This window comes from Eumetopias jubatus, unplaced genomic scaffold (assembly GCF_037043125.1).
Source record: "Eumetopias jubatus isolate StellerSeaLion01/CBP00866 unplaced genomic scaffold, mEumJub1_p1.0 scaffold_10, whole genome shotgun sequence".
Taxonomy (NCBI): Eukaryota; Metazoa; Chordata; class Mammalia; order Carnivora; family Otariidae; genus Eumetopias; species Eumetopias jubatus.
The window spans coordinates 117,181,627-117,209,589 of NW_028274816.1; the positions used below are offsets into that span (position 1 = coordinate 117,181,627).

The 27,963-nt window shown below is 47.2% G+C and overlaps 1 protein-coding gene across 7 annotated transcripts in view; it reads right to left on the reverse strand.

The window, feature by feature from the left end:
• Nucleotides 1–27,963, reverse strand: part of BCAS3 (BCAS3 microtubule associated cell migration factor) — a 598,395-nt gene that overhangs the window by 43,386 nt on the left and 527,046 nt on the right. The window contains exon 23 of one of the 7 annotated variants that reach the window (XM_088028352.1): nucleotides 12,917–13,030. The exons of the other annotated variants lie outside the window; for them this stretch is intronic. Coding sequence (XP_087884478.1) covers nucleotides 13,017–13,030 — 14 coding nt within the window. The 3' untranslated portion in view covers nucleotides 12,917–13,016. Of the gene's footprint in view, nucleotides 1–12,916; nucleotides 13,031–27,963 lie in introns of those variants that run through there. 7 annotated transcript variants of the gene reach the window in all.

Sequence of the window (27,963 nt, forward strand, 5' to 3'; positions counted from 1 at the left end):
GCTGGTGTGTCTGTTTCCTCTTCTAGAATAGAAGCCCCATGAAGGCAGAGATAGCATCTGTCTTGTTCTCTACAGTATCCTCAAAACTTAGGACCTACTTTCTCTAATAGCTCTATACTGATCCCAGAAAATCAAGGGGTTTAGATGTGGACAGAATACTAGTGTCAGTGCACAGAGGGAAGAAAGTCCCAGTGAAGATGAAGCTGGGCCCGAGAGGGAACCAGTCCTGACAAGACCCAGAGTCAACAGCTACAGGTTTCACAATGCAGTGGCCCCAACTCTCAGCACAAGGTCCTGGATGAAGAGGCCCACGTCTCTGATGAAGTAGAAGCAACTGGTAAGAGTTGGCCCTTGAAGACCAAGGGGACTTAATGTCAAAGGACGATGTGGGCAGGTGAACTTGGGTTCCTCTAAGTAACAAGGGCTTATGTGTTCCAGCTCCTTATGGGTTCCAGTGAGATTCTCCGACTCAGTTGCAGTGCCCTCTGAAATTAGAGTTTTGTGCTGCCCAGCCTGCTGTCCAGGCTCCTGGCCCTAGTCTCCTGCTCTCTGATCTTATTATGGACACTCATCTGTCTTAGCTCACCCAGGACCTTCTTGCCAACCAGATTTCATCTGGCCAGCTATACCAAAGTCTGCATCCAGCCGGGCCCTCAGTCCTGATGGAATGAGCTGACTTCCCCAAAGACTTTGTGGCAGGAAGAGAAAGTTGGATGGGGCGGGGGCAGGGCAAACAGAGAGGGTTCCCCATGGAGGCTGCAGAGCTGAACTGAGCAAAGAACATTGCCACGGATTTGCTTTGCTTGTTCCAGGCAAAATGCCCAACTGGCACTGTTTTCGGAAGAACTAAGCTGCTTTTGACTTAGACTGAGGATAATCACAAGTTCCTGGAGTATACTATTGAGAAGGGACCAGCTGGGAGAGACATTTGATCACACTCAGATCTGGTAGGGGAGTGGCAGGGACATGTTGGTTATCTCGCCATCCAGTTGTTTGGCAGAAATTTCTGCATACACTTCCTCAACCAGGACTTCTCAATGGGGGCTAGGGAGGTTTCCAAATATACAGAGGCACAGGTCTGATCCCAGATCACAATCAGAATTTCTGAGGCATAAGATTGGGGCCCAAGCATGTGTATCCCCAGGGAACTCTGAGGCACTCCTTGTTGCTCTAAGTCATGACCAGATCTCTGCTCCTGTCTAGGTCAGCGTGTCTGCCTTGGCCAATGTGCTCACAAAGGAACATGGCAGAGAGGGCTGACAGAGGCATTTGGTGCCTGCCCTCCATGAATCGACCCACCTCAGTGGCTTGGCAAGCTGGTCAACTAGGATGAGGTGGTGAAGAAGAGCTCCCTTTCTTGGAGTATGCAGGAATATTCTCAACTTCCTTTAAAAGGAAACCTGTTTATACAGCACATGGATAGAAACCCCCAACCATTCACTGTGCTTACTTCTCTAGGGTAGCACTCATCTCTATGTGCTCAATACTATAATGGGTGATCAACACGCACTTGCTAAGTGAATGAGCCACCGAGACCACCTTTGTTTTGTGGGGGGGCTCTCTGCCGAGGGGGGTGGCTGGCCCCATGAAGATGGAAGGATGGGAAAACTCAGCAGTTGGGAGATTCCTAGACTGCCATCCTGCCCACTCACTGTGCGTGAGAGCCAAGAAGGAAACATTCTTAAGAACCAAGCTCTGAACCACCATGGCTTAGGCATGTTCTTAGACACCTCAATTCCTTAAAACTAAAATACCATATTATTTCCATTTAGGAATTGTTATCCAAATTAGCCCTAAAAGGAAATGTTCACTTGTGTCCCATTCCTGGCTGCTAAGTTTAAGATCTTTTGGATATCACAGAGAACAGTCATGAGTATCTGGGAGGATCTGAGAGGGCAGACAGGAGGCCAGCCTGTCTTTGGGTGCTGAGTCCTCACGCCGTGGAGGCGGCTGTGACAACAACACTTGTGGCTTTGGATCCGGTATGGTGTCATGGGTTCTGTGGCAGGCCTACTGGCCTCCTACAGGAAGGCAGCATGATGCAGTGCCAAGAGCACTGAACTTGGAGTCTGAAGGCCAGAATCCACTGCCGCCTAGTTGAGTGTCTCTGCACAAATACCTCGCCTCTGTAAGCTTCGGTGTTCTCCTGCATCATTTGAGGGTAAGATATCCGCCCTCCCTACTTGAGGGGTTGTTGAAAGAACCAAATAAAATAGGAAGTGTATATATACTTCCCGTCTCTGTAAATTCTGAAGTGATGTATTTTGATAAAATACCAGGATTTCCTTTGGGGACACTGCCGGCCCAGAGGCCCTCCCCTGCAGCTGATTTCTCTCCTACACCCCTTCTCGCTCCTCACTGATGCAGACTTCTCTTCTTTGCTTCATACAACCCGCAGCTTTGACTCTGGTGGCCTAAGACTGTACTGCTCCTTGCCCCTCCTCGTCCAGCCTCCCTCCCTCCCTGCCTCACCACACCCTTTATTCTTCCAAGAGATGAGCTCCTGACTTCTAGCGCTCCCCTCCTTTGCTTCTGCCACTCACCGAAATGGCCATTCCTTTGATATAATTAACAGCTGCAAACACGGTCACAATCTGTTACCAAATGATCCCACCTCCACCTCTCCTTTCAGTACCACAATTCCAACAATGCCTTGACCCTACTAAGGTCTCTAATTCACTGATCCTGCCTGCCTTGGGTCCTTCTCCTCCTACCCTATGCAATTGTTTTATTTTATTTCACTTTTAAAGATTTGTTTATTGATTTGGGGGGGAGGAAGGGGGAGGGGCAGAAGGAGAGTCACAAGCAGACTCTGCACTGAGCACAGAGCCCAACATAGGGCTCGATCTCATGACCCTGAGATCACGACCTGAGCCAAACCGAGAGTCAGATGTTTAACCAACTGAGCCACCCAGGCGCCCCTGCAATTGTTATATGCAATCCCTCACACACACTGTACCCCTCTTTCCCTTTGCTATATACTCCCCTGGTGAAATCAAAACCTTGTTAATCTGCCCACTCCCTGTCCCCACGCAGTTACTTGTAGCTGGGAGAAAAGCACACCGTGCTAACCAGTCTTACTTCAAATTTATGATCACTAACTGCAAATGGGCTTTTAATGCTGCCCTCCGATCACATTTCCTCAGTCCATTTGCTCTCCCGCTCTCCTGGCCAGTGACTTCCCATACCTTCTCCATCACTCCCGTGTTCAGCTGAGGACGTCGCTTGCACTTCATCAAGAAAACTGAAGCAATCAGAAGGGGATTTAAGGTCCTAGCACTGCACCTACCCGTCCACCTGCATCTGAGTACATACAGTCTCCCTCCCCTGCAACCACCAAGGCCAATCCGTCCACCCATGAACTAGACCCCATCTCCTCTTGTCAGCATTATGCCCATATTTCCTCTATTAAAAGAATGTCTTGACCCCACTACCTTCTCTTGCTACCGTCCCATTTCTCTCTTTCCCTTAAAATTCCTTGAAAGAGATGTCTGGACTTGCTGTCTACGATTTCCTTCCTCTCTTTGAACCCAATCATGGTGTTGACCCCACCTCTCCACTGAAACCGCTCTTCCAAAGTTAATGACCTCCATATTAACTAAATCCCATGGCCGCTTCTCAGTCATCCGACCCGACCCATCAGCAAATCGAGTCACTTGGCTCTAAATGTTGAGACTCCCAAGTTCACAAGCAAAGGCTTGGTCAGGCCAAGGACGGATCAGAGAGAGTGTCCAGGGAAGTCCCAGTCTGCGCTCCTTCAGGTCCTCCCTTCCCTGTCTTCCTGCTGTGCCCTTATCGCCTGGGTCTCAAGTAAGCCGGTGCCTGGGGGGTCTACTCACTAAACCAAAACCTTTTCTTCACTGGATTTTAAGATATAACCCAGGGATGCAGGAGAGGAGGATGCTGGCGGTGAGGGCAAGGGGCAACTGCCAGCCGTGCAACATGGCTGCCAACTATCAGCTTCTGCAGGCTCCACAGAACGACCTTCCTAGGAGGTCACATGTTGCTCTTGAATAGACCGTAATAAAGTCCAAAAGAACATGAGAAAATGGGAGAACCCGACGGCTTTTTGCAACTTTTTTTTTTTTTAAACCAAGATGTTAAACTCTGGCTCACTGAGAAAGAGTATGAGGAGGGAGGGACGTGACTGCCATGAAGGACAGAAGCGAGGGTTCATTTAATTTGTTGTTTTTCCTTTCTTTTTTGGTAAGGGCACCAGACAGCCTTCCCATTTGAGGACTGATAAGGATTTGCCTTGGGACACTGAAAAAAATAAATAACTTTTCTCAGTGTCACAAGGGAAAATGTATTCTTCCTGGGAAATGGGAAAGGCATTAGTCAGGGTGAGGGCAGAAGGATCTACTCCCACGTAGGCTGGTTTGCCATTTCCAGTGGTGCCGGGTCGCCTCCCAGCCCGGAATGGGCCTTCTCCTCTCAGGCTGGGTTTAGCCTGACTCACAGCTCCCAAAGCCCCTACCTCCACTCGGCAAACAATGCCAGAAAAACATCTGCTACCCCCTAACCCTCCACTTCCCAAAAGAAATGATTAAAAAGTTAAAGAAACACTTCCATATGGAAGAACCCTATCCCAACAGGTCACCACAAAGATACTTCAAACACAATAAAACAGGAAGAGCTAAAAAAAGCAGAGAAGTTCACAGAACCCACACAATCTTTTATATGGGGGGTGCGGAGCCACCCTGAGTAACTACACAGTTCAGAACACCATTTGGCAGTTAAGTATGTCCTTAATCTGCTCAATTTGCTTATTATAGTAAAGGTTTAGGAGAATTTGAGAGTGGTGGCCAAAAATACTGCAATAATCTCTATTCCTAAAGTAAACTCACAGAGTGAATTAACTTCTTCAACTGAAATGCTGTGAAGTTGAAGTCCCTCCCCCCTCGACGTAGAGACTGTCCACAGGGAAGCCATGGTTGCTTAAAGGCAGAACCACTTCAGTGGACTTAGGTTATTCATCCCACAAGTATTTATTGGGTGCCCAAGACAAGCCAGGTCCGGTACTAGTCACCAGGAAACAAAATTAAGCGTAACATTGAATCCACCTTCCCGGTACTTACAACATAGAAGGGATACTGTAGTTCCTAAGTTAGAACTCAGACCTTCCATAGAAGGAGGGATAGAGTAGAAGCAGGGGGGAGAGGCCACCCGGCAGAGAGTGCAAGCTTTGGAGTCACACAAATCTGGCTGCTTCCTTCTTAATTGTGCCACAGAAGTGTGATGTGGAGCAAGGTCTGAACTGAGCCTATGGTTTCCTTAGCTGTAGAATGGGGATAGAAGGAGCTTCCTTGCAGGGTTGCATAAGAATGAACAGAAACGAGGCACCAGGGTGGCTCAGTCGGTTAAGCATCTGCCTTCGGCTCAGGTCATGATCCCGGGGTCCTGGGATGGAGCCCCGCATTGGGCTCCTTGCTCAGCGGGGAGCCTGATTCTCCCTCTCCCTCTGCCTGCCGCTCCTTCTGCTTGTTCTCTCTCTGTCAAATAAATAAATAAAATCTTAAAAAAAAAAAAAAGAATGAACAGAAATACACATAGGTATTCCACCGATTGTTGATACTAGGGAGACTTTTTCCATCTCTAAAGCCCTGTGAAATGCTGAAAGGCCTCAGCTAAGAACCCTGTAGATATTTAAGGCCAGAGGAACAGGGAATGGACAGAAAATGACCTCTAATGAGGGGAGCAAATAAGAAAAAGGAAAAAAAACAACACCAACAAAAAAGTCTCCCCCGGTATTTAGTTTAGGTGGATTAGAAATAGTGATTTTCTTTGGAGAGTAACAAAAACAGAGGTAGTTCACACGGAGTTTGGGCAAATCAAGGGCCAAGGGCAGCCTGTCAGGAGCTCGGCAGAACGATGATGGGAGCTTTTTCTTGCTCCAAGGGGAAGGCCTGGGGCTGAGGGCGCTGGGTAAGGCTGAGCCTCCCATCTGGGAGGTTGCAAGCTGACTTCTTTGGCTACCTCCCTTGGGCCTTAAATTGCTTCCTGAGGCGAGGACCTGGCTAATGGTTTATTAACAACAGGAAGAAGCAATTACCTTGGAGAACAAGGAGTCATATGCCCCAGCATTAGCCAGGAACACCGCACTCTCTACCAATAACCTCCAGAGATATATGAACCAGTGACTGCCCCCACTTCAAGAGTCCAACACCCCTCTCTCCTCCCTACTCCACCCGGGTGAGGTGATTTTAAACAACGTGTGACAAAGGGAGCCCGAGTTGAGCTCTGAGTTAGGAAAGTATAAAAGTTACTTTGGGTTCTGCTGCTGCCTTTTCTCTGTGACGCTGGGCCTTTTTTGTGAGACCCCTGTCCACTGTGGGCAAAATGACATGACATGTTCATGCCCCCAAACTACCTTCCCCCAAAGAATGCTGTGGGTAACATTAAAACAAACAAAAAGCGGATAGAGGAAAACTCCTTGTGGGTGAGTGAAACACAGCATTAGTACAAAGTACTCAGGCCCGGGGGGGTGTGGGGAAGCCAGACTTGGAACACACACACGGTGCACCTCCAAAACTCAAAGGCCAGATTATCCGTTAGGGAAAAATTGGCAAGGCTGCTGCCAAGGAAGCTGGGTGTGGTAGTAGTGTGGGGGGAGGGGCGGGGGGCGTAGGTGGGTAAGGTTTCTAGAAAGACCTACCGAGAATGGGAGGCAAGCTGGAAGCTCTCTATAGGAGGAGGCTGACAAAGACAATGGGAAAGAAGCCTAAGGAAATGCAGGCTGTCTGTTCTGATATTTAATATCCGAGAACTAAAGGCAGAAGAGGTGCAAAAAGCTTAATAGTATTTGTAGTTCAAATTAAAGTGTTCAAAGCCCCGTTATAGAGCAGGATAATGTATGCAATGACATCTGGGACTGTAATCAGCAAAGCGCTTTCAAGAGCTGCCAAAGCAAACAGCCAAATAACAAATCCACTTTACAGATCATCAATCTGGTCCCAGACTTGCCAAGGTAAATAGTACAAGGCTGAAGTTTGCTTTGCAAACCAGGGAGCTGGGAGTTTAGCGAGGCCTTGATCCAGAGCAGCACCGTTGGGGCACGGCCCCTGGAGCCTTGCTCGCATCAGGAAAGCTGACAAGCCCTGCATCTGAGCAGGACACAGAGAGGAGGTGAGAGTCTGGGCAGCCCCCCGGGCCCCTGAGCGGGGTCTGAAGACAGTTGTCAATCTGGGCAGCTGCCACAGCTGCCAGGCTAGGCGGTGACCTCTCCAGGGCCCACTCTCCAGCCAGAGTCTCCCAGAGCCTCGGGACTCTGGCCAGACTGGAGTTTGTGGGCTTCTGAGAAGAAAAAACAGCCCGAAGTTGCTTTTCCTCCCTTTCTTCCAGTCACCATGAAGGGCCATGAATTCCCAACACAATGATTTGTTTAATGTCTGTTTTCCCTCCCAGACTGGGCGGATAGCTTCCTGACTGCTTGAGCTTCTCACTGGGGTACCCCGGGGCCCACTGCAGAGTCTTGTCCACAGGAAGCCCCAGTCAATAGCTGGTCGTGGAGGGGGCAGATGAACGAGAACTACCAAGTACCAAGTACGGAGTACCTTGAATGTGTAGGGCTGCTGGTCTAGGTACGTGATTTAATCCTTAACAGGAGCTTTATGAGGAATTATTTTCCAGGCGAGGACATGGAGGCCCAGAAGGGCAAAGAGTCATTTAATTAGCCTTCCTTCATCACGTCAGTATTAATTAATTAGCACAAATCACTGTTGGTGGGGACATGGCCATTCAGATGGTCCCTCCTTGTGTCTCTGCATTTCTCATTGCATGGGATTCAGAGAAGCACCTAAAGAAACACCTGTCAGAAGCCTGGCAAAGGAGACCAGAGCCTACTCTGCTTATTTCTTATTATGTCAAGGATGTAGGGCAAGAAGAGCTGTTTTGGGTGACAGCGAAAGAAGAGGTATTTCCAAAAAAATCAGGTGCCTTGACTGGGGGCTTCTTGTGAACCAGCCCTGGGCAGCAGGGCTCGGCATGCTGGGCCATAAGGGCTTGTGCCCCCTCCACCTCTGCAAGGAATTTGCTGAGCACACACAGGCCTGAGGATTTTAATGACTAAAAGGGGGCCTCCCAAAGGGAGGTTTGCCTGTGCCCACTTGGTGAGAGAAAGAAACGGGCTGAAAATGCTGTATGTCTACAAGACGATGTGTCTGAGGAGGAACTCTGTGGCCTGTTGGTGTGACACTGCTGGGGCCATTAGAGCTTTATTCTTTCACTGTCTTTTTAAAGTTTATTTATTAAAGTTTGTTTGTTTGTTTGTTTATTTTTAGTAATCTCTACATCCAACGTGGGGCTCGAACTCACGACCCTGAGATTGAGAGTTGTACGCGCCAGCAACTGGGCCTGCCAGGCGCCCCTAGAGTTTTATTCTTGAGTGAGCTCTTGCACTGGAAGCAGGCTCTGGTTCTTTCTACCAACTTCTGCCCACTGACTTCTGCTCGGGAAGCCCAGAGTGCAATAGAGGTTTCAGCCTCAGGAACTAGGGCCTAGTCAGTCCCATAAATGGGCCAGGCATTTACTGGGCACTAATAAATACCACATGCTGTTCTGAGCTGTCCCTGTGACACTTACTTTTCAAAAATTTCAATTCAATATTCTTTGTGGCACCTTTGCTCTCTATGACCTGTTACATTTAAGGCATTGGCTCGATGCTTGAATACATTCTACATTATCCTTACAATAAAACTCTGTAACATAAGCTTTATCATCCCATTTTATAGATGAGGAAACTGAGGCTCAGGGAAATTACACCACTTGCCCAAAGTCATCCAGCTCACCCTTGTCTGTGTCCCACATGCTTTTCCGTGACTTCCAGAACGGAATGACCCCACATTCTCTTTCCTTCAACAGCCTTCAGTGCAGATCACTTTGACAGGAGCTGGGAAGCACTTTGTTGATGCTTCTACTGTTATCACGATCATCTGTATGTACATCTGTCTGCCCTGCTAGATTCTGAACATCTGGGGGGCAGAGAGATTGTATCTGATTACCGTTCTGAATCTCTAGGGCCTGGGGTCCTATAATTGGCATCATGGGGGCCCATCACATCATATGTTGAGTTAATATAAATCAATGACTTGATGAATGCATCTATGCATTCTGACCTCATTTCTCAATCGGGGAGATAAAGGACCAGAAAGGTTTGGGAACTTAATAGAGCTGGATAGCTAGTCTAGTGGTGGAAGAGGGGCTCTCAGGCTCAGGAGGAAGGAAGGGCTGTCACAACGGCGCAGCATGCATGGGACTGGCCAGGGCTGGGGGGCGGCAGGGAACGGGCCGAGAGGAAGGAATGCTACCGGGGATGATGAGGCAGACACCCATCTGTCTCCCCAAATGCCTCCAGTTTGTCCTGGGCCTGGCTTGAGGTCAGGGACAACTGTTGCCTGATAGGAACTGGTGCCTTCTGAAGATCACAGGTGGAGATTAGTGGCCGGGCACAAACCCCTCTGAAGATGGGAGCTTTTGCCAGAGCACCAGCCACAGCAGTGGGGGCTGGTGGCTCCCTGCGCAGTAACTGCTCTTGTTCCCCTCACCAAGATTTTGTTCTTGGTGGCAGGCTGCCCCCGACCCATGCCCACCCAGGTCCAGACACAGGTGTGAGGCGGCACCAGGAAGACAGAAAGAGCCCGAAAAAGCACCCTGACAGGACGCTCCCTCGAAGAGACACGAGACTGCGGGGACAGAAGTCTGGGGAGTGCTGTGCTTTAGAAAGAGCACTGAACTTGGGGTTAGGAAGCCAGGATAAGAGTCCTGGCTCTCTCACTGCCTCTTACTTGCAACGCGCCTCCTCTGTGTTGGAGAATAATTCCTACTTCACAGGGTGGTTGTGGGGATTCATGAAAGTCATGAATTTGAGAAAACTGCAGAATTAGAACACACCCTTCACATGAGTTTTCTTTTTCTGCTGTCAGGTTGTTCTCCCTCCTTTTGCTCTGTAGGCGTAAGCCCTATCAATCAATCTATTTGCTCTCACAGACCCGGTGAGCAAGGGCCCCGTCCTGCTGGGGAAGGAAGCTCATGTCCGGCATGGTGAAGGGACGGGCGGAGAGGACGTTGGTAGTCAGAGCAAGAAATTCAAGGCCTAGAGCATCCTTCACCACGCGCTGCTTGGCTGTAGCTGGGCATACCTGAGGCCCACTGTCCTAGTGAGACTCTGCTCCAGGTGGGTCACCAGGTAGAAGTTGCTCAAAGAATGCCCTCTTCTCATGCTCCTCTAAACTGCAAAGAGAAGCCCATCTGGGTGCCTCTCCACAGAGCCTCGCGGGGGCTATGCCCTTCAGAGAGCCAACCAACGGCCTAGCTCCAGAGCCAGGCGGGCTGGGCAGCAACTCTCCGAGCAACTCTGAGGCAGCCTCACCCTACTCATGGGAGGTCGGGATGCACATGCCAAACCAGACACACATGTGGAGAAGATTAGTCCAACATGCTAAAGAAACAGGCCAGCATAAGACGATACACGGAAAAGGCTGGTTTGGTACAAACCAAAAAAGTACCCCACCCAAACCCATCACAGGTTCAATTATGGGCAGACAAAGCTCTTGTGAGCACCAGCGATGAGCTGAGGGTTCAGAAGGGGACTCACTTTGGGCCGATAAGTACACCTGCTGTGTGCTGAGTACACGCTGATAAGCCACAGCAGATGCAAAGGACAGAAATGTGTCCTCTGTTCATGGATTTCTTGACAAGAATTCCCCTTTTCACCTTCCTTAACTCCTAGGCGTGGGATGTAAGAAGGGTTATATCGTTTGGACCTTTCCTTTCTGCCAAGGTGGGCAATAAGGGAACTCTAGCAGAAAGGGAGGGGGGCATCTGGCTGCTGTCCAGCCCCCCCCCCCCCCCCCGGCTTGCTCCCAAGGAGACTGCAGAAGCTCTAGTGTTCATACCCTGTCAGAGACTCATTCAGGGAACAGGATGCAGCGAAACAAGCCAATGGGGGCTTGCCACGCTCCCACCAACAGCGTCTGAACAAACGCTACAAACTTCAAAGAAAGTCAGTGGCCACAGTTAACCTGCTGTGAACTGACCATCTCTTCTGCAAGAGCTCCTTGGGCAGTTCTGTCTGCTCCATCCCCCCCCCGCCCCCCCCCGCCAGGCTGTCATCCAACTCCTAACACGAGCTCGTCTCTCTTCTCCAACACTGACTCTATTCACTTGTGAATATCTCCCTTGCTTCTGTAGTCCGGCTGCCTCTCCAAATACGTTACGGGATGCCTAAAAGGGACAGAAGGTATCTTTCCATCAGTTTATCGTCATTCTCCCTGTCCTTGTCCAGGGACATGCCTAGCCCAGACATCTCTTCTGTGAAGACCCACAGATCCAACTCTACGGATGTGGCGTCAATCTCTACACATCTCCCTGGAAACCCAGCGGGCCCGAACCTCCTTCTCCACATGACCGGCAACCCTCGGTGAATGAAGTAAAAAGAGCTAAATAAGTCAGAACACCTGGGATCACCCCTACCACCACTTCCTCTCCCACCCTCCCGTACTGACGCCATTACAAGGTCCTGATAGTCGTGCCTCCTACCTATCACCTGCATCTGTCTACTGCTATTAATCCCAGCCTAATCCACGCCATCACCTCCTACTGGACTTCCCTAACAGTCGGCTTCCTGAATGAGCTTTCCAGAACTCAAATACGACTCTCTGTTGTGAACACATTTCCCATCGCTTTTGGAATCAGACAGATCTTTCATGTGAACAGTAAGGCCCCACAGCCCGGCCCCATGCTGTTCTCCCCTCTGGACACCGAGCTCCAGCCACACAGGTCAGTCTTTCACCTGGACCGCTCTTCCTCACCTTCCTCACCCCTGCTTCCTTTGCTGACTTAACTCACCTCGTAGGGCTTAGGTGAAATGTGACTTCCGCAGGGAAACTCTCCTCAGATACCGCTTTTATCTGCTCTTACACCACATGGAATTTCTCCTCTATTACACTTCGCACAACTTATAATTACGTTTATTTGTGAGGTTATTTGATTTGTGTCTTTTTTCCTCCCTGGACCACAGACTTCACAAGCTCCACTGTGTCCACGCCTAGTGCACTGAATAGTACACACAGCAACATTTCAGAGATATTTGATGGATGTTGAACTCATGAATGGTGGGTTCTTGGTAATGTACGACAGCATGATTTTTCCATTTTTTTCTGTCAAGGTTCCCTTGCTCTATATGTTAACCAGATTCAATCAGATGCTGTGAGTTTTTTGGTGGGAGAAGCATTCAGCATGACTGGTTCCCATGTGACAGGCCCTGGGGACCACCCTATACCATTTATCCTGCCAAAGACACCAGGAGAAATGGAGACACTCTTCTCAAAAACCCCTCCTAAAAGAGCCCCTGCTTGGTAGAGTTGGCCTATCTCTTTCTTGCGGGTCAGGCCTGTTACTCCTGGAATCCAGCCAGTCAGTTTTTGAAAAGGAAGCCCTGTCACTTTAAGATTTTAGTCCCTTGCCTGGGCCATATATCAACGTTTCTTGCTGCAGTGGCTATGCTGCCTGTTGTTCAAATTTGTCCAATTAGACACAGCCCCACAGGGCGGAATTTAGTGTGAAATGTGCCTGCCACTGACCAAGAATGAATTGGTGTGTAGCCCTGTTGCTCTGCAAGGCCCTCGGGGGGAGCCAACGGAGGTCTTCCCAGGAATGGCGCACCACCCTCTGGGTAGTGCCCAGCGCCCAGGGCAGAGGGTCACCCTTCCTGCCCCTGTGAGGCCTGAGAACCAGGCAGGGCAGAGCAGGGTGAGGCTGCCCGAGTGAATGGGGGGCAGGGTGGAGGCTGGGAGTCAGCCCCCACAGACATGAAAAGGTCAGGGCGCTGTTTGTATGGCTGAGAGCTCCTTACCATGGTCTCTACTGGGCCCAGACACCAGGATTCTCCCACTCCAAAGGGAGCCTGTGGCTTGTGCTGTGGTCCACGGACACGGAGTCAAACATTCAAGAACCTCCAGCCAGTAACTCAGCTGCGATGGGTACTTCAAAGGCATAGGCAGAGTGCTCACAATGGGACCCTAGTGGAAAGGGGCTTTAAGATAAGAATTTAAAAAAAAAACATATATTTATTTATTTATTTATTTGAGAGAGAGAGAATGGAGGGGAGAGGCAGAGTGAGAGGGACAGAGCGCTCTGTGCTGAGCGCAGAGCCCGACACAGGGCTCAATCCCACAACCCTGAGATCATGACCCAAGCTGAAACCAAGAGTCAGACTCCTAACCTACTGAGCCACTCAGGCGCATGTAAATATATATTTAAATAAAAATATACTTAATCCCAGCTCTAGTTTCCTCTGCCTGATCAATACACACAGCAGCTGTGGGCTTTGGTTTACATCATGTGTACAACGAGGGAGGTTGGGCTGGAAGTACTCTAGGTCCTTTTCATTTCTAATTCATTCATTCATTGAAACATTTATTGAGTGCTTAGCATGGGTCGGGTCCTGGGGCGATGCAGATATGGAAGGGAGGGGTTGTCAGCCTGTAGGAAGAGGGAACCCACAGGATGCCCTGTGTGTTAAGAGCTCCAGCAGAGGTGGATGCAGAGTGCCCTGGGAACACAGAGGAGGGAGGGCCTCGCCGAAGAAGTATGAGGATTCCAGTTGAAAACTAAGGTGTACAAGATGAAAACACCCCAGACACCTTGCAGAACTAACAGTTCTAGTCTTGTCTCCCAACCAAGTTTTGACAGCGAGTTATCATTTTTCTCTGGGAGGAATATGCAAACGAGAAGGGAAAAGGCAGTCTGGGAAAGAGGAGAAGCAAAGGGCCAACAAACCCACACAGGGACCAAGGGTCCGAAGGGTAAGCGAGGGTTGCCTGCTTCTGCTGGAGAGCTGACAAGCAGTGGAGAACAGCAGACGGGCCGCCTCCTTCCTGACAGACTATGCACCGTGGTGATGAATGGTCTCTGAATCCTCGGAGGGAAGTGGGGTCTACTAAGGAAACGCAGACCGACCTTTTGACTGAGATGCCATATGGAGGAAGGAACGGGGGACCTTGGTCACCAAGACTCTCCCCAAATTCACCTCCCCTGCACACCTTTCAAGCTTGTAACTTTGAGAACATCTCAGATATTTCTTAAAGCCCTTTTTTACATCATCAACTATTTTTTTTCTCTCCCAAGCCGATCCTCCAAGGTAGGAAGGATTCCGTTTATTGCTTCATTTTTACAGGGTAGAAAACCCGAGGCAGCTCAAGGCCACTCCAGTGACTGACTCCCCAGCTTCCCTGGGAGTGTCCGAGCAGAGAACGGAACCCAGAGCTAGAACTCCCGCTAGCCAATCTCCTACTGCATTACTTATTTCCATGGTGTAGCTGAGTGTTCCACATATATTCATATTAACCAGTGAGGTTTAGGAGGAAAAAAATCATCAGAATGGGTTATAAATGAGTCCTTTCCCCTGGGGAAGTTTGGGCTCTAGACAAAAGTCTTCTCATCTTTAAAAGACTCCCTTTTGTGAAATGAACAATCTGGCCCGTGGTCATCAGCTGTCTAAAAGACTGCTGGCTTACAGCGAATTTCCCCATGTGATGCTAAGTCCATGTGACTATTATCCTTTTTCTTTTTTAAAAATCAACTGCTTAGCAGCTCAATCAAATTAATTGTGGTGCTTTCAAAAGGCATCAAAATAGCCACAACTCTCCCTGAAAAGAAGGAAGGCGCCTTGTTTTCAGGAAAAGATGTAAAGTCCTCACTCTGGGGGACTCAAACAGATATTCATTCCATGACAAATCCCCCCTTTCTCCCAGAGCCCTTTTTTTTTTTTTTAAGAGAGACTTAAAAATATCAACACCAATAATGAGACTATACTCTCAGCCTACTTCTGGCCAAATTTTATTTTCAGCTTTGAGTAACTGGGAGTTCTTTATGGTCAAGGACAAAAAAAAAAAAAAAAAGAGGCTGGAAAAACCTCCTTAGAAAACTAACTGACACAACTCACTTGTTTGAAATGAAGTGGAGGCTGGAGAGAAGGGAGAAGAAAGGAAAGCAGAGTGGGAAGCACAGCAAGGCCATGTTCTTGGCCAAGCCTCAGGCTGGAGAAATGTCCCAGCCAGATAATGGCTGAGTTACAACCTCGTTCCTAGGAGGATGGCGGAAGGCTTGGAGGGATGGGTGTAACCCCAGTAGGCAGTACTGATCCTCACCAAGAGTGATGAGAGGAAAGAATTCTTTCTGTTCTTAAAAACTGCTCAGTTTGGCAGCTCCCCTAAAACACCATCTTTTAGAGACCAGCACCTTCCCTCAGAGTGAGTCCCTTGCATTTGAGGGGGCTTTAGAATGAGCACAGTGCCTTTCACATGAGCTCCTTCTTGCCTCATAATAATAACCTGAGGAAATAAAGCAGGAATCGGTATGATTAGCCACATTTTACTGAGGAGTAAACTCAGCTGAAGGCTGTGAGACCAAACACCCAGCCCTCTAGGGGCTCTCGCTACTATTCTCCTCTTCCAGCCAAAGCCTGGACCAGAATGAAGAACACTAGACCAGGTTGATTCTCGTAGCCTAGAGTAGCCACAGGGACAATCTGCGGGTTGTTCTTCTGAGAGTTGCCCCGGTATGAAGAATTCCTGATAACAAGGCCTAAACACCAACCTAGTGACACTCAGCAGAGCAAGGTTTCTTGAAAGCACAGGGAGCCTACTGGTCTGCAGGGCTATCCAGATGGCCCCAGGACGAAAGGGCTGCCTGGCCCAAGCCTCCCACACCCTAGGCCAAATGGCCTTTTGTTGGGGGTAATCAGCCACTTACAACCACTGCTTTTGCTCATGGTGTTTCCTCCTGGCTCAGGACCACAACCAAGCTCTTTGAAAACGGGGGTCATGAGCTCCCCCAAAAGACAGAGGATGGATGGATACAGGGAGCGGAGGGTGGGAGAGGAAGGTTGTAGTATCTCTCAGTCAAATATAACCAGCATCTTTCCTCTTTTGTTACTGCTCCATCCTCCTCTGGGTGAGTGAAGTGTGGCCATTTAATTTCATACGTCTATCCAGAGTACTGGATGTTAGAAGGAAACTGACGGCCTACTTTAAACAAGTGAACACAAAAAGGGAAACTGGAGATGCTACAATTTTAGTTATGCTTTGGGAAAAATGACAGGAGGCCAAATACATTAGATTAAGGATTCAGAAGACATGAGTTCCAGTCTCCATTGATATGGGAAAGTATTAAATTCTCTGGGCCTCTTTTTAAAAATCTGTAAAATGAACTAATAGTAATAATTCCTGCCTGTATCACAGCATGCTTTAAGGATCATCGGAGATAATGTATGTGATAGCCTTCCATAAATGTTGAAGCCTTACACACATGTGATCTATTATCATTATGACTGAAGAGTTTATTACACATGTTTCAGGCAGATTAAAGAAATCCTCTCTGCCTATTAACAAAACATATGAAACACCCAAAGCAAATATTAGAAGAAGTTTAATTATACACTCTGGGTCCTCTCACTAAAGCAGGTAAAGGTTTTGTGACTTAAGAAGAGCAGAAGAGAATGGGGACGACAAAAGAATTTACAGTCCAATATTTTCCTTCACCAGTGTTCCCTAGCTCTGAGTCCCAAGGACAAATGAGGAACCCAAGACTTTTTGGGTTGAAGTGTAGCTGTCCAGGAAGAGATGGGCTGGTGCGGAAGAAGAAAACTGTGGTTTAGAGCCAAAGATTTCCAGCTCTGCCAAGTGCTAACTATGTACTTGGAGCAATCTGCCTTATCACTTTGGGCTTCAGTTTCTGTATCTGAACAATGAAGATGAACTTATCTATTTGTGCAGAGTTGCCATAAGGATTTGGAATTACACCTAGAAAGTGACCGGCACATAGCAGATGTTCATCATAAAGTGATCTTGCATCTTATGTATACCTTCTAAAATATCATAAAATTCTAGGGGCTTGCTGAAGAAGACGCTGGAGAGACGATCTAAAGACGACAGTAGAGCAGCGTGGGAGACAGGTTTTGAAGGCCTGGGGTTACTAGCTATGAGACCATGGGCAGCTAACAGCTCAAATTTCCTCCTCTGGAATACGGCAAAAACACTGTACTGTCAATGTAAAGACTACAGGAGACAAACTACGAAAAACTCTAAGATGCCAAGCACAGAATCAGAGATCAAAAACATCAGTTATAGGTACATCTTGTTTTCTCATTTTCCCCCTTTTCTCCCAGTTCACTATGTCTGGAATTTCCCTGTGCAGATATCATAAACATATTACATAGACTTTTAAATTTCATTTGCTAATTGTTTCTTGAGGCCCATGAAGCAAAGTATAGATGTACGAAAATGGCCAGTTGTTTTCCTGGTCTGCCAAAATAGAAAAGGTCTTATTTTTTCCCTTCTTTTGGGAAACATCTAGGGCCTTGGATTTAAAAATAATGGACAACTTCAGTGTAACAAATACAGTAGTTGGCTAATAAATGTATGCTTCTTTGCCACTTCTGTACTGAAGAACGGAACTGAAAGCTAGAAAAATTATAAAGATATATTTTTCCTTTGGAAAATATCTCATAATAAATGCATATAAAAATAGACTGTTCTCTGAAAACTATGAGTTCATACAGAAAGAGACGTTTAAAACCCCACCTTCAAAGATACACGCTACTTTTCATCTTAATGGAATTATAACTATTTAGTCTGACAAAAGGCTGAAAGAGAGATGGTACTGGACTAGAGAGGAAGAAGAAATTACTTTAGTCAATGTCAAAATGACAAGCCATCAAAAATTTGTGGTTTATTAAGAAAAGAAAAGATCTCTTAAACAGACCTAGATGGCCTGGCAAACTTTTGAATTTAATCCTGTGATATACTGTAACAACAAAAGGCCTCTACAGCATATCAAGCAAATTTATAAGAAAGTGATCAATACATTTGACAGATTATTTAATTATAATCTTTAGTGACAGGGCAATATGAAAACCTAGCATCAACATTCTGACAGTGGAATAAATAAATAGATATAATTATTCTTCATACCAATCCTGGCAGCATTGTAAACTATAAGGCCAGACTGCAGGTCTGAGTTCTAAGGTTTCCTTAATAAGATTGAATTTGATGTAGGGGGTCTCATATTGCCAATATTATGCCTTTTTATTAGAACAAAAAGCTCTGAGGAGTTCAGGTTCAAATCATCAGAATGACCCGAGGTTCCCTCTATATTACTAGTATCCACAGGGCATGCAAGATGTGCACATGGAGAAGAACCGTTTGGCGAGCGAAGCAGGGCCAGAGCAGAAGCAGGAATTAGAATAACCACGTTCTCCGATTCTTGGAATCTCAGACTTAGAGGTGGGAGGGTTTCAGAGTCCTGCTAGTCCTTCTCCATCACCACCCAGAGCAGGAAAATGAGGATCCAAGAAGTGAATGGACTGGCTCAAGGTCACACAAACCTGGCAGAACCAGGTCCAAACCCAAGTTCCACGAGGCACGGTACAAAGCTCTTTTCACGTCACCATGGGAGAGAAAGCAATTGCTGAGGTGGTCAGCTAGAACACAGTCCATAGAACTGTGCCTATTATCATGCCGACAGCAGGAATGCACTCTCCTGCAAGGGCCAAGAGAAATTAGAGTTAACATTTAACGTTATGGGACCAACTTCAAAGGCCCCCCAGCTGGACTCTACTAATGGGAGATGAATCTGCTAACAGCAGCAGAAAGTTGCAGGTGGACAACTGGCTGGAAACAGCACACGTCCTCTGAGCGGGAGGGCTCCTCCGAAACCCCACTCGGGGCTGCTGCCTCACGGCAGGATTGGGAGAAGTTTGGGAGAAGAATAACCTTCTGTCCGTTTGTGGTTCACCATGGTATTAAGCCGTCCGGCCCGTGTCAGTGCTACAATGGCCATGTTGGCCATCTGGGGAGGAGAGGAGGGTGTGGCTGCCGATGACAATGGGAAGGGGGCCGGTGTTGCCCTGGTGGGCTTCAAGAAAGACCACATTTCGCTGTGACACCAGGGGAGGAAGAGAGGGGGCAGCTGCTGCTCAGACGTCACCCAAGAGCAGAGACTGGACGCTGCCTGGCCTGGCGCCTGACAAGGGAGGTTCCCCTTCAGTTCATCGGGCTCAGCACAGGCCCACAGATAAACAGGTGATTAAGAAAGGCTTTTTGCTGATAGTGAAAATGACACCATCAGTGAATGAATGAGTGAAAGAGTAAAAGCACAAGACCTATTACTTAGGCAGTGTTGCCTTTATTTTGTTTTATGACATCCTATTCTATCTATAGGTGGGCTCTGGTGAGGAGGCCCCTCTCCCACTGGTCCACTGGCTTTGTCCTGAGCTAGTGAGGGTGGTAGGAAGAGGTGGAACAGAAGCTTCTTAGAAGCCTGGCAATAAATGCACACACTGAGCAAATACCTGGAGGAAAACGCCTAAATATAATATAATGGATTTCATATGTAAATATACTAAATTCAGAGAGAAGATGCTACTCGTAGGAAACCTGAAATTTTTAAGAAAATAAAGCAGGGAATGCAGTTTTTATACATGCTACACCCATCTCAGAATTGTACACGCGTCTCCCGAACTCGAACGGTCTCATGAGTGTCTGCGTGAAAAAGGCGTTTTGGATCATATCCGAGCAGTTTCACAGAAGGACTGGCAATGGCTGGAGAGTTGGCTTCTTGCACAGATCGATCACATACGTGAGGAATTCCTTAGGGGAAAATAGCTAAACATAATTAAAGTCGAAACTGTTAATTTAATAAGCCTAAATGGCAGGAATTGCTGTGTCTTACCCCGAGGAATCCAGCACAGCAGACTCAGGTTGGCGTGTAAGCCTGAGCAGGTGTCTGATGAAGAAGAGAGCCACACCATTCAGAGGGCCTGGAGTTCTTTCCTGAAGAAGTCACCTCCTTTTTTCTGTTTATTTTCTCATTTTCCTTCCCTCCCTCCCTTCCTTTTTTCTTTTATCAGACATTAAGTACATACGGCCCTGTGATTTTATCTTTGTTGCTCTAAGAATGACATCTTAGGTCCCCCCCGCCCCGAAATACATCTCTCATTCAGCACACATTGGCTAAGCACTGGCTATATACCAAACACTGTTCTAAGCCCCAGAGAATCACAGACAAAAAGATGGAAAGTCCTGCTCCCGAAGAAGTTCAGTGAAATAGAGAAATAGGTGGACAAGGGAGGTGGAGTCACCATGTTAGCCATGGGAACCCCTGAGCCTCCCAAGGCCTGAAGGAGGAGGTTGGGCAAAGGTGTTGCCATGGGGGTGCCTGGGTGGCTCAGTTGGTTAAGCGTCTGCCTTCGCCTCAGGTCATGATCCCAGGGTCCTGGGATCGAGTCTTGCATCCGGCTCCTTGCTCAGCGGGGAACCTGCTTCTCTCTCTGCCTGCTGTTCCCCCTGCTTGTGCTCTCGCTCTCCCTCTCTCTCTAACAAAAAAAAAAATCTTTTTTTAAAAAAGGTGTTGCCATGGAGGTGACTCCTGAAGGACAAGAAAGTGGCATCTGGCAGACAGAAGGGAAGAGACGGTGAGGGGAAGGGGTAAGTAGGGTGACATCGCAGGGAACGGTATGAGCAAAGGCAAAGGGCCATGAGACAGAGGTCAGGGAACTACAGGCCAAATATGGCCTGGTCAGAATCCAGTACCCACGAGGGGGAGTGTGGAGTGGGGGGCTCGAGAGGACTTGGGATTAGGTAGAATCATTGGTTTACTGGCCCGTCATCTTGACTCTGTCATTAACCAGTGACACTGTGCGTCTCTTCCATGGGCTCAGTTGCCCTCTGGGGTGAGAGCACGGGTGTCAGGGCCGAGAGTCAGATTTGAGGCTGCGGTGTAGGCCCTCCTGTGCCTCAGAACAGGGAGTGCACGCTGAGATGTGCACGAGTGCAGAAGGGCATGCCACTGGAATGTTTGGGAGAGGATTAAAGGCATTTCCTAGGCAAACCGTTCCTCAGATGGGTGAGGAGGAGTTCCAACATCAGACAAATGCAGTTATTGCTAATAGCATTCAAATCTGGAGTTCTTTCTGGTGGCTGAAATCAACGTTTCCCACAAAGGGAACCTGGACAAGTATGATCTGTAAAGAGCACTGCCCACTCCCTGTGTACCAATTTCTTGGCCCAGAGTATCAGGTTAGCAAGATGAAATAATTAAACCTCAGGCCAGCTGTTTTAGGCAATTAGGTAACATTTTTCATCTAGGAGACCACACAACAGAGAGGAGAGAATACGGAGATAAGACCTGTGTTTTGATTTACTGAGTCTCGGCTGCAGATAAAGCCCAGCTTTTTGGAATCCTTCAGGCAATTACTATTTCAGGCTTGGCAAGAACTTGAGTCTGAAAGCAACTATGGGGCTTGTCTTGGCAAGAGTCAAAGTCACTGTAGTTGTAAGGTTGTCCCAGGCAGTGGTAGAGGGGAAAGTCAGTGGCAAGAGGAAGCCAGGAACTGTAGAGCCATTAGGAGGGCTGTTGCAGGCTTGGAGCTCAGAGGAGGCCAAATTTGGTCCTCCCACAACATGTTCTTGGAGAGGGAATGTGGTCAGATGGTGAAGGCCCAAGCCTCCTGGTTGGGATTCTGCGGTTCCCTTTCTGGCATCTGTTCTTGTCAGTTCTTCGGGCATTACTTACACTCCCTTAGTCTCCTTTCCTGTAAAAGAGGAGGAGGGCTGAGCACTCCTGTGTTTGGGGGATAAAGGAAAAAGACGCGTGACTGCCATGTTGTCAAATGGCGGCTTAGTGCCCATGGGGGGAGGGGCGCGCTGCTAAGGCCATCGAAGGACCTCGACTTTAATCTCCTCCCTGCCAAAAAATAACCTAGCTGACAGAGTGACTTTGGTCAAGTCACTTCCCCTGTCTTGGGCCTCAGTTTCCACAGCATTAAACCAGGGAGCTTGCCTTGAAGAGAGGGATCTCTAAAGACCCTTCTAGTTCTGACACTCTCCACTTCTGAGATGCTAAAGAAGATAAATCGCTGGGCTGAAGGCAAGCAAGTTTTTCTTTGAATGGAAAAGAGAAAAAGCTTATGTGCTGCCAGCTGACATCCCCCACAAGATTCTGGAGCCAACGCTAAGTATGGGGCGGGGAGAGTGGGGCCGTCTGAGGAGACAGCAGGCCCGCGTGTGGTCACTGGCGACACTGTATTGAAACATCTCTTGCTCGAGCTCTTCCACTTAATTGGGAGCTTGCCTTTCCAGTTGTATATTTTTATCCTGCGCCCTGGAACCCAAACCATTAGGTTTGTAGCCAAAGGCTGCTTCTTGTTTAATCGTTAACTGCCTCGGCACTGTAGAGCTCCAGGCCAGCCGGAAACGTGCGCATCCAGATGCCGCACCTCTCCAGCCAGCAGGACTCAAGGGAGGATGCGGAGCTGGACCAGGATTCGAGTCCTGTCCTCCAACTCGGGAAATAAATCCCCTACACTGTCTGGCCCACAAAAATCCCAGTTCAGCCCGGTCTCTCCTGTGGGGTTATTCTGGTAACAAAATGCTTGAGATCAGCAATTCTTTTCTACTCTTACCCACTCTCAGTGAAGAGCCAACTGGGCTATTCCTTAGGCTCCACTTTCCACGTCTGAAATGTGGTTGAAAACTAATATTCCAGATGTTTCCTCATATTTTAAGTGGAACCACAGATTAAGCTTCCTGTAGGAAGGCAGTATGGCATCGTGGAAGGAGGACAGTTTTTGGACTCAGACAGGCGTCTGCAGGGTGGCTCCACCCTCTACTGCTGTATGGCCTTGAGAAAGTATTGATTTTTTGAACTTCAGTTTCCTCTTTCATGGATATAACAGCACGTACTTCTACTCGGCGGTAACCTCCATGAGTACAAAGACTGTCTGATTTGTTTCTCATTCTGTAGTCTAAGCCTAACACACACATTTCTCAATTAATACACACTGAGTCAGTGATTAAAAACCTCACAGGATTTTGAGGAGATGAACGAGATTAAAGTAATGTGAAGTGCCTGACCTCGTACTTGGCACCGAGAAAGTGCTTATTTCCTTGTCGGCCTTGCCTGGAGACACACTTCTGTCTGAAGGAAGTGGATGCTCAAAGAAAAATACTGGCCCTTGGTTATGCCCGCTTAAGTAATGAAGAGGCCAACTCCTGGGAGAAAAGACAGGCTCTTCGATTTGTGGATATTTTCCAACCTGACCAGTTGCGACCCAAAAGCCATTCGTAGCTCACCTTCTGGCAATGGGAGAAGCGGCCAATCAGATACAAAGTCACTGATGTCATGGAGGGTAGTAGGAGGTCCCTCAGGAATACCAATGGCTTCCTGGCCTTAGGGTCTTCCAAGGAGATTCACAAAACTAGACCCGGGCGTGGAAACTGGATTTTCGAGGGCCCCTGGTACACTAGACTATTGTTCCAGGACAGAAACAACTCAGAACGAAATGATGAGTGGGATTTTCCTTGCATTGGCCACAATACATATGTTTGTTCAAGAAAAAAAAGTTGGAGCAAGAAGACATGGACGTCTGCTAGTAAAGAAAAGCCCATTTGTGCAGCCACAGTGGTGAGATTGTTCGGGGAGTTCATCTTGAAAGTCCAATTACCTCAAGAGCATGGCCAAGATCAGTGTCATTATGGGGTGTGCCAACATGCCAGCCTCTCAGTACCAGGTGTGAGTTACACGGGGTATCTGCTTTGTGGGAGAACAGGCATCCACCAGACTTGCTAGCCCATCTGGGTTGACATCACCTTTCTCCCTGCTCCCTTCCATCTCCTTGGACACACCTGTCTAATGGGTACCACCTTAGATACCAAATAACTATGAGATACAGAATCCTGGGGTTGGATCCAGATCTGTTGTTCCTAGGGAGTGAATCAGGGAGAACACTAGCAAGGAAGGGCCAGCACCTCTTCCTGATGACCCAGGGCCCACATCCGAGGAGCAAGAGATCAAAAGATCCTCTTGCTTTGTTTCTAACAGAACTCCCAGACACTACACCAATCTGGAGAAGCACAAGTCTTATAAGGCTGACACTTGACTTAAAATGCATCTTTAAACACAGGGTGCCAAGTTCCCTTCCACCCTACGTGTCAGAAGGATTGAAGAGCAATAATTTACCTACGAGTTCTTCAAGCAGCCTAGAAATCAGTATACACTGATTTCTCCAAACAGTGAATAATGTGTCCTGATACGGATTTCAAAAACAAATACCTAAAATTCTCATAAACTAAATAGCCTGAATAGAGATCCTAAATTCAGACTTTGAAGGACGTAGGTTCATCAACCACAGCAAGATCCAATCTTGAAGAGGTGCCACCACATAGAATCTCCAATCTCTGATGGGGCGAGTCATAAAATTTCTCAAAAAAAAAGTTGATTTTAAGTTAATGTCTTAAGATAAATCTATATGTGCTGATATGGAAAGCAAGTTAGGCTCTCTGTATAGTGTGAGCTCAAGTAAGAAAAAAAGGATAGTTACACATAGATGATATTTATATACATTCACACAAAATACGTGAAAATAATAATAACAGCCAATATTTATATAGCATTTACTGTCAGGTAGTATTTTTTGTGTGGTGGGCAGGTAATATTTTAAGCATTCTGCACATATTAACACATTGAATCCTCACAACAACCCTAAGATATCGTTTATATTATTTTATGGATGAAGAAATGAGGCACAGAGAGGTTAAGTAACTTGTCCATGGTGACACAGCTAGTGAGAGGCAGAGCTGGGAATTGAAGTCAGTGTGGACTGTTCCAGAGTTCACGTTCTAATCTGCTGGGCTGAACTGCTCCTGGTGTCCTGAAAGATCCTCAGAAGCCATTTCGAACATAGCCTTCTACCCTGCTCCCAGCTGTTCAAAAGAACTGGGTGGGTTGTGGGGGGAAGCTTTCCCTCTCTCAGTATTTGCCACTTGAACCATTTGTTTATACAGAACGAGCCTGGGAGCTCTCAGAGGACAGGGTGTGGAGGCCTCCCTCTTGTCATGCATCTCACACCTCTAATATGTGGTTCATAGCTTGGCTTAATTAATGGGGTTCAGGGGAAATACTGGTTTCTGAGAGATGGCTCGCATGCAGGCTAGAGAGAGAGATCTGAGAGTTCTTTAGATGGCTTCATTCCTGATTACTCAAATGACCCTTCGAAAGAGGGATTCATGGGTCACAGACAGGGAAGCTCATATGCATATATGCATAACAGGGAGGAAGGCCTGGAAAACTGGAAGCTGGAAGAAGGAAGAAATATGATTTCTTTTGATCCATGCACCTGGCAAACCTATGGCAACTCCCCCTGATCACTGAGAACCAGAACCAGGTTCATTAACGTCTGAATTCTTGTATTTATTATTATTAACCACATGGACAGCAATGACTAATTCCTGACACATGGCTAGAATATGGCTTCCTTATTAAGGAAACACAAGGAGGTAGCCTAAATGCTGTAGTTTTGACAAAGAAAATAGCTTTGAGCATATAAGTTTTCCCCTTAATTTTATACCTCCATCTTTAACCACTGGCATTCTCATTCGCCAGTGCTCACGGCTTCGTTTACAAATTGTTTGACTTCACATCTGACGTATGAGGGTTGTATAGATTCATGGGAGGCTCCTTCCTCCTTAACCCATAAATAGGCCCCTACTTTCCCACAGCGGCTGCCTCACAATTCCAAAGCAGCTAGGGTCACCTCTGGAGCTCCAGACTTTCCTCAGAGGGCCTTACATATATGGAGGTAGGACACACTTTGGGAAGAGGAAGCGGCATCCATCTGAGATGAGAACTGTGCTTTCTCAGGGAGAACAATCAAATCAAAATATGCTTCCATGCTATGATGAAACTGGGAAGCAGAGGGTAAGTGAGGCAGGAAAGGGTCGGGTCCACACTGGCCACACCACAGTCCATCTGACACCCATTTCAGGTCCAGGTCTGCTTCTCTCAATGGCTCCCTGCTGCCTTTCCTACAAAAGGGCAACCTGGGGAGTGATGTTCTAGAGTTTAGTACTCAAACAGACTACTACACACCGGTTCCCTCCACAAGTTTACATTACCTTGCCATTATCCTTCATTATGGAGGGGGAGGAAGGAGACTCTGGATATCTTTTCCATCTTGAAAATTTTGAGAGACGTTTGCAAATCGGTAGAGAATTATCTAATTCCCCTATAAACATTCTCACACAGGCCAAGGTTCTTTTCTCGCCTGTCACTAAACCCAGGGCTGAAAGGAGCATTACTCTTTGTTGCAGGGGAGGGGGCAATGAACCCTCATTTGGGTCAAGAACCAAGGACTCCAAAAGGAAACAGGATTCCATGTTGAAAGCACTCAGGGGGTGGGACAGACAGGTCCTCAGCCTCTCTGCTGGAGGAGTCCACATAGCCGGAGAGAGGGCAACGCGACACACATCTAACACTCTCCGGGCCTACTTATACTTGGGTGTGTAAACTTCATTATAAGTACAATGTTGCCAGATTCCGGTGCATAAAAAACTGGCTGAAAAACCCAAACCATAAATAATGCCAAGTAATAAAGGAGGTGAATGTTTCTGTTATTAGATTCTTTCATTGTATAAATCTGTTTAATAAGCTGGCTAGGAATCACTGATAGAAAACAGACTTAGTATGGTGTTACAGACCAACCCGTTCTAAAAGGCCAGTATGGGAACTCATGCCAAGTTAGAGTTTTCTTTTCTTAACCAATGCAACTTAAAATGCAATTGTTGTTTCCCTATTCAAAAGTGGAAAATGTCTTTCGAGGCCGTGTCTAGCGGGAGTAGAAAAGGCAGGCTTGGTGCCACTCCTCGCCCCCCACCCAATGTTCTTCATTTGAAGGCACTTGACCGTATTTATAGATCATGCTGCCTTTTGTCTTACTCACTGAGAGGGGCTGGGGTGTGTGTATGACTCCTACTTTTTAGAGTCCTATTTCTCAACATTTACATGCGTGTGTTTAGAAATATCCCTCCAAATATCCTCCTTTTGACCCAAGAACCATAGCAACCACTTTGGCTAAAGAAATTCACTGAACATTAAAGGGGGTGGAGGGGGGTGGTAGTGGTGGTGGTGTGATGAGATGGTGGAGCGGCTGGAATGGAGGTCTCTGGGGTCACATTCATCTTCCAACACTATGGTTTCTAACGGCTTGTTGATGTTTTTCTGGGGTTGGTTACTATCATCATGATGGGCTGTAAAATGAAATGCTATAAACTAGCTGAGGGCTTAAGGAGAAATATTTGCCAAATGGCATAAACAACAACACCAGGAGTCCCCACATACTCAGTCTCACTCACAGGGCTTGGCCATTGTACCCAAGCTGCTGTTTACAGCACTGTGATGCGTAAACTCCACCGCCTGGCCAGGCTGCTTTCGGACCCCAGTTCCCAGGCCCCTTTTTAGGAGGCCCACACACAGCTAAATAGATAAAACAGAGGTAATTGGATGAAATAGGTATTTATCCGCCCAACTGAATTAGTGTTTGGAAAATTTAAGTCTCAGTGGTATCAAGGTACATCGGAGTTGTTTGTAACCATGTTGGTTACATTTATAACTATGTATCAGATGCTTTGCTATGCATTTTATGTAGGTCATATGGAAGTGCCTACAGAAGGTGCTCCAAAAAATTAGTTAAAAATTGGAATTAAATACTTTTGATTTGGTTATTTTCCTACAAGTTAGCCATTGATTCCTTAGTCAGGAACGTGACTCCTAGAACACTGTTTACATGGGATAAAGTAATTCAATGTAGAGCACTTGGGACATGAAACTAGAGGCTTTTCTGTAGTTTCTGGGATTCATATCATTCCTTTTGCTCTGAATATTAATTTTGGGGGACAACATCCCATTGAGGAAGATTGGGATTATTCCTATTTTACACAGGTTGATGCCAAACATGGAAGATGAAGTTTAAAAGGGCTGCTTAGTAATGTACAACATGATAACTATAGTTAACAATATTGTATATTTGTAAGTTACTAAGAGAGTAGATCTCAAAAGTTCTCATCACAAGGAAATAAAAAGCAACTATGTGAGGTGATGGATGTTAACTAATCTTATTGTGCTGATCATTTC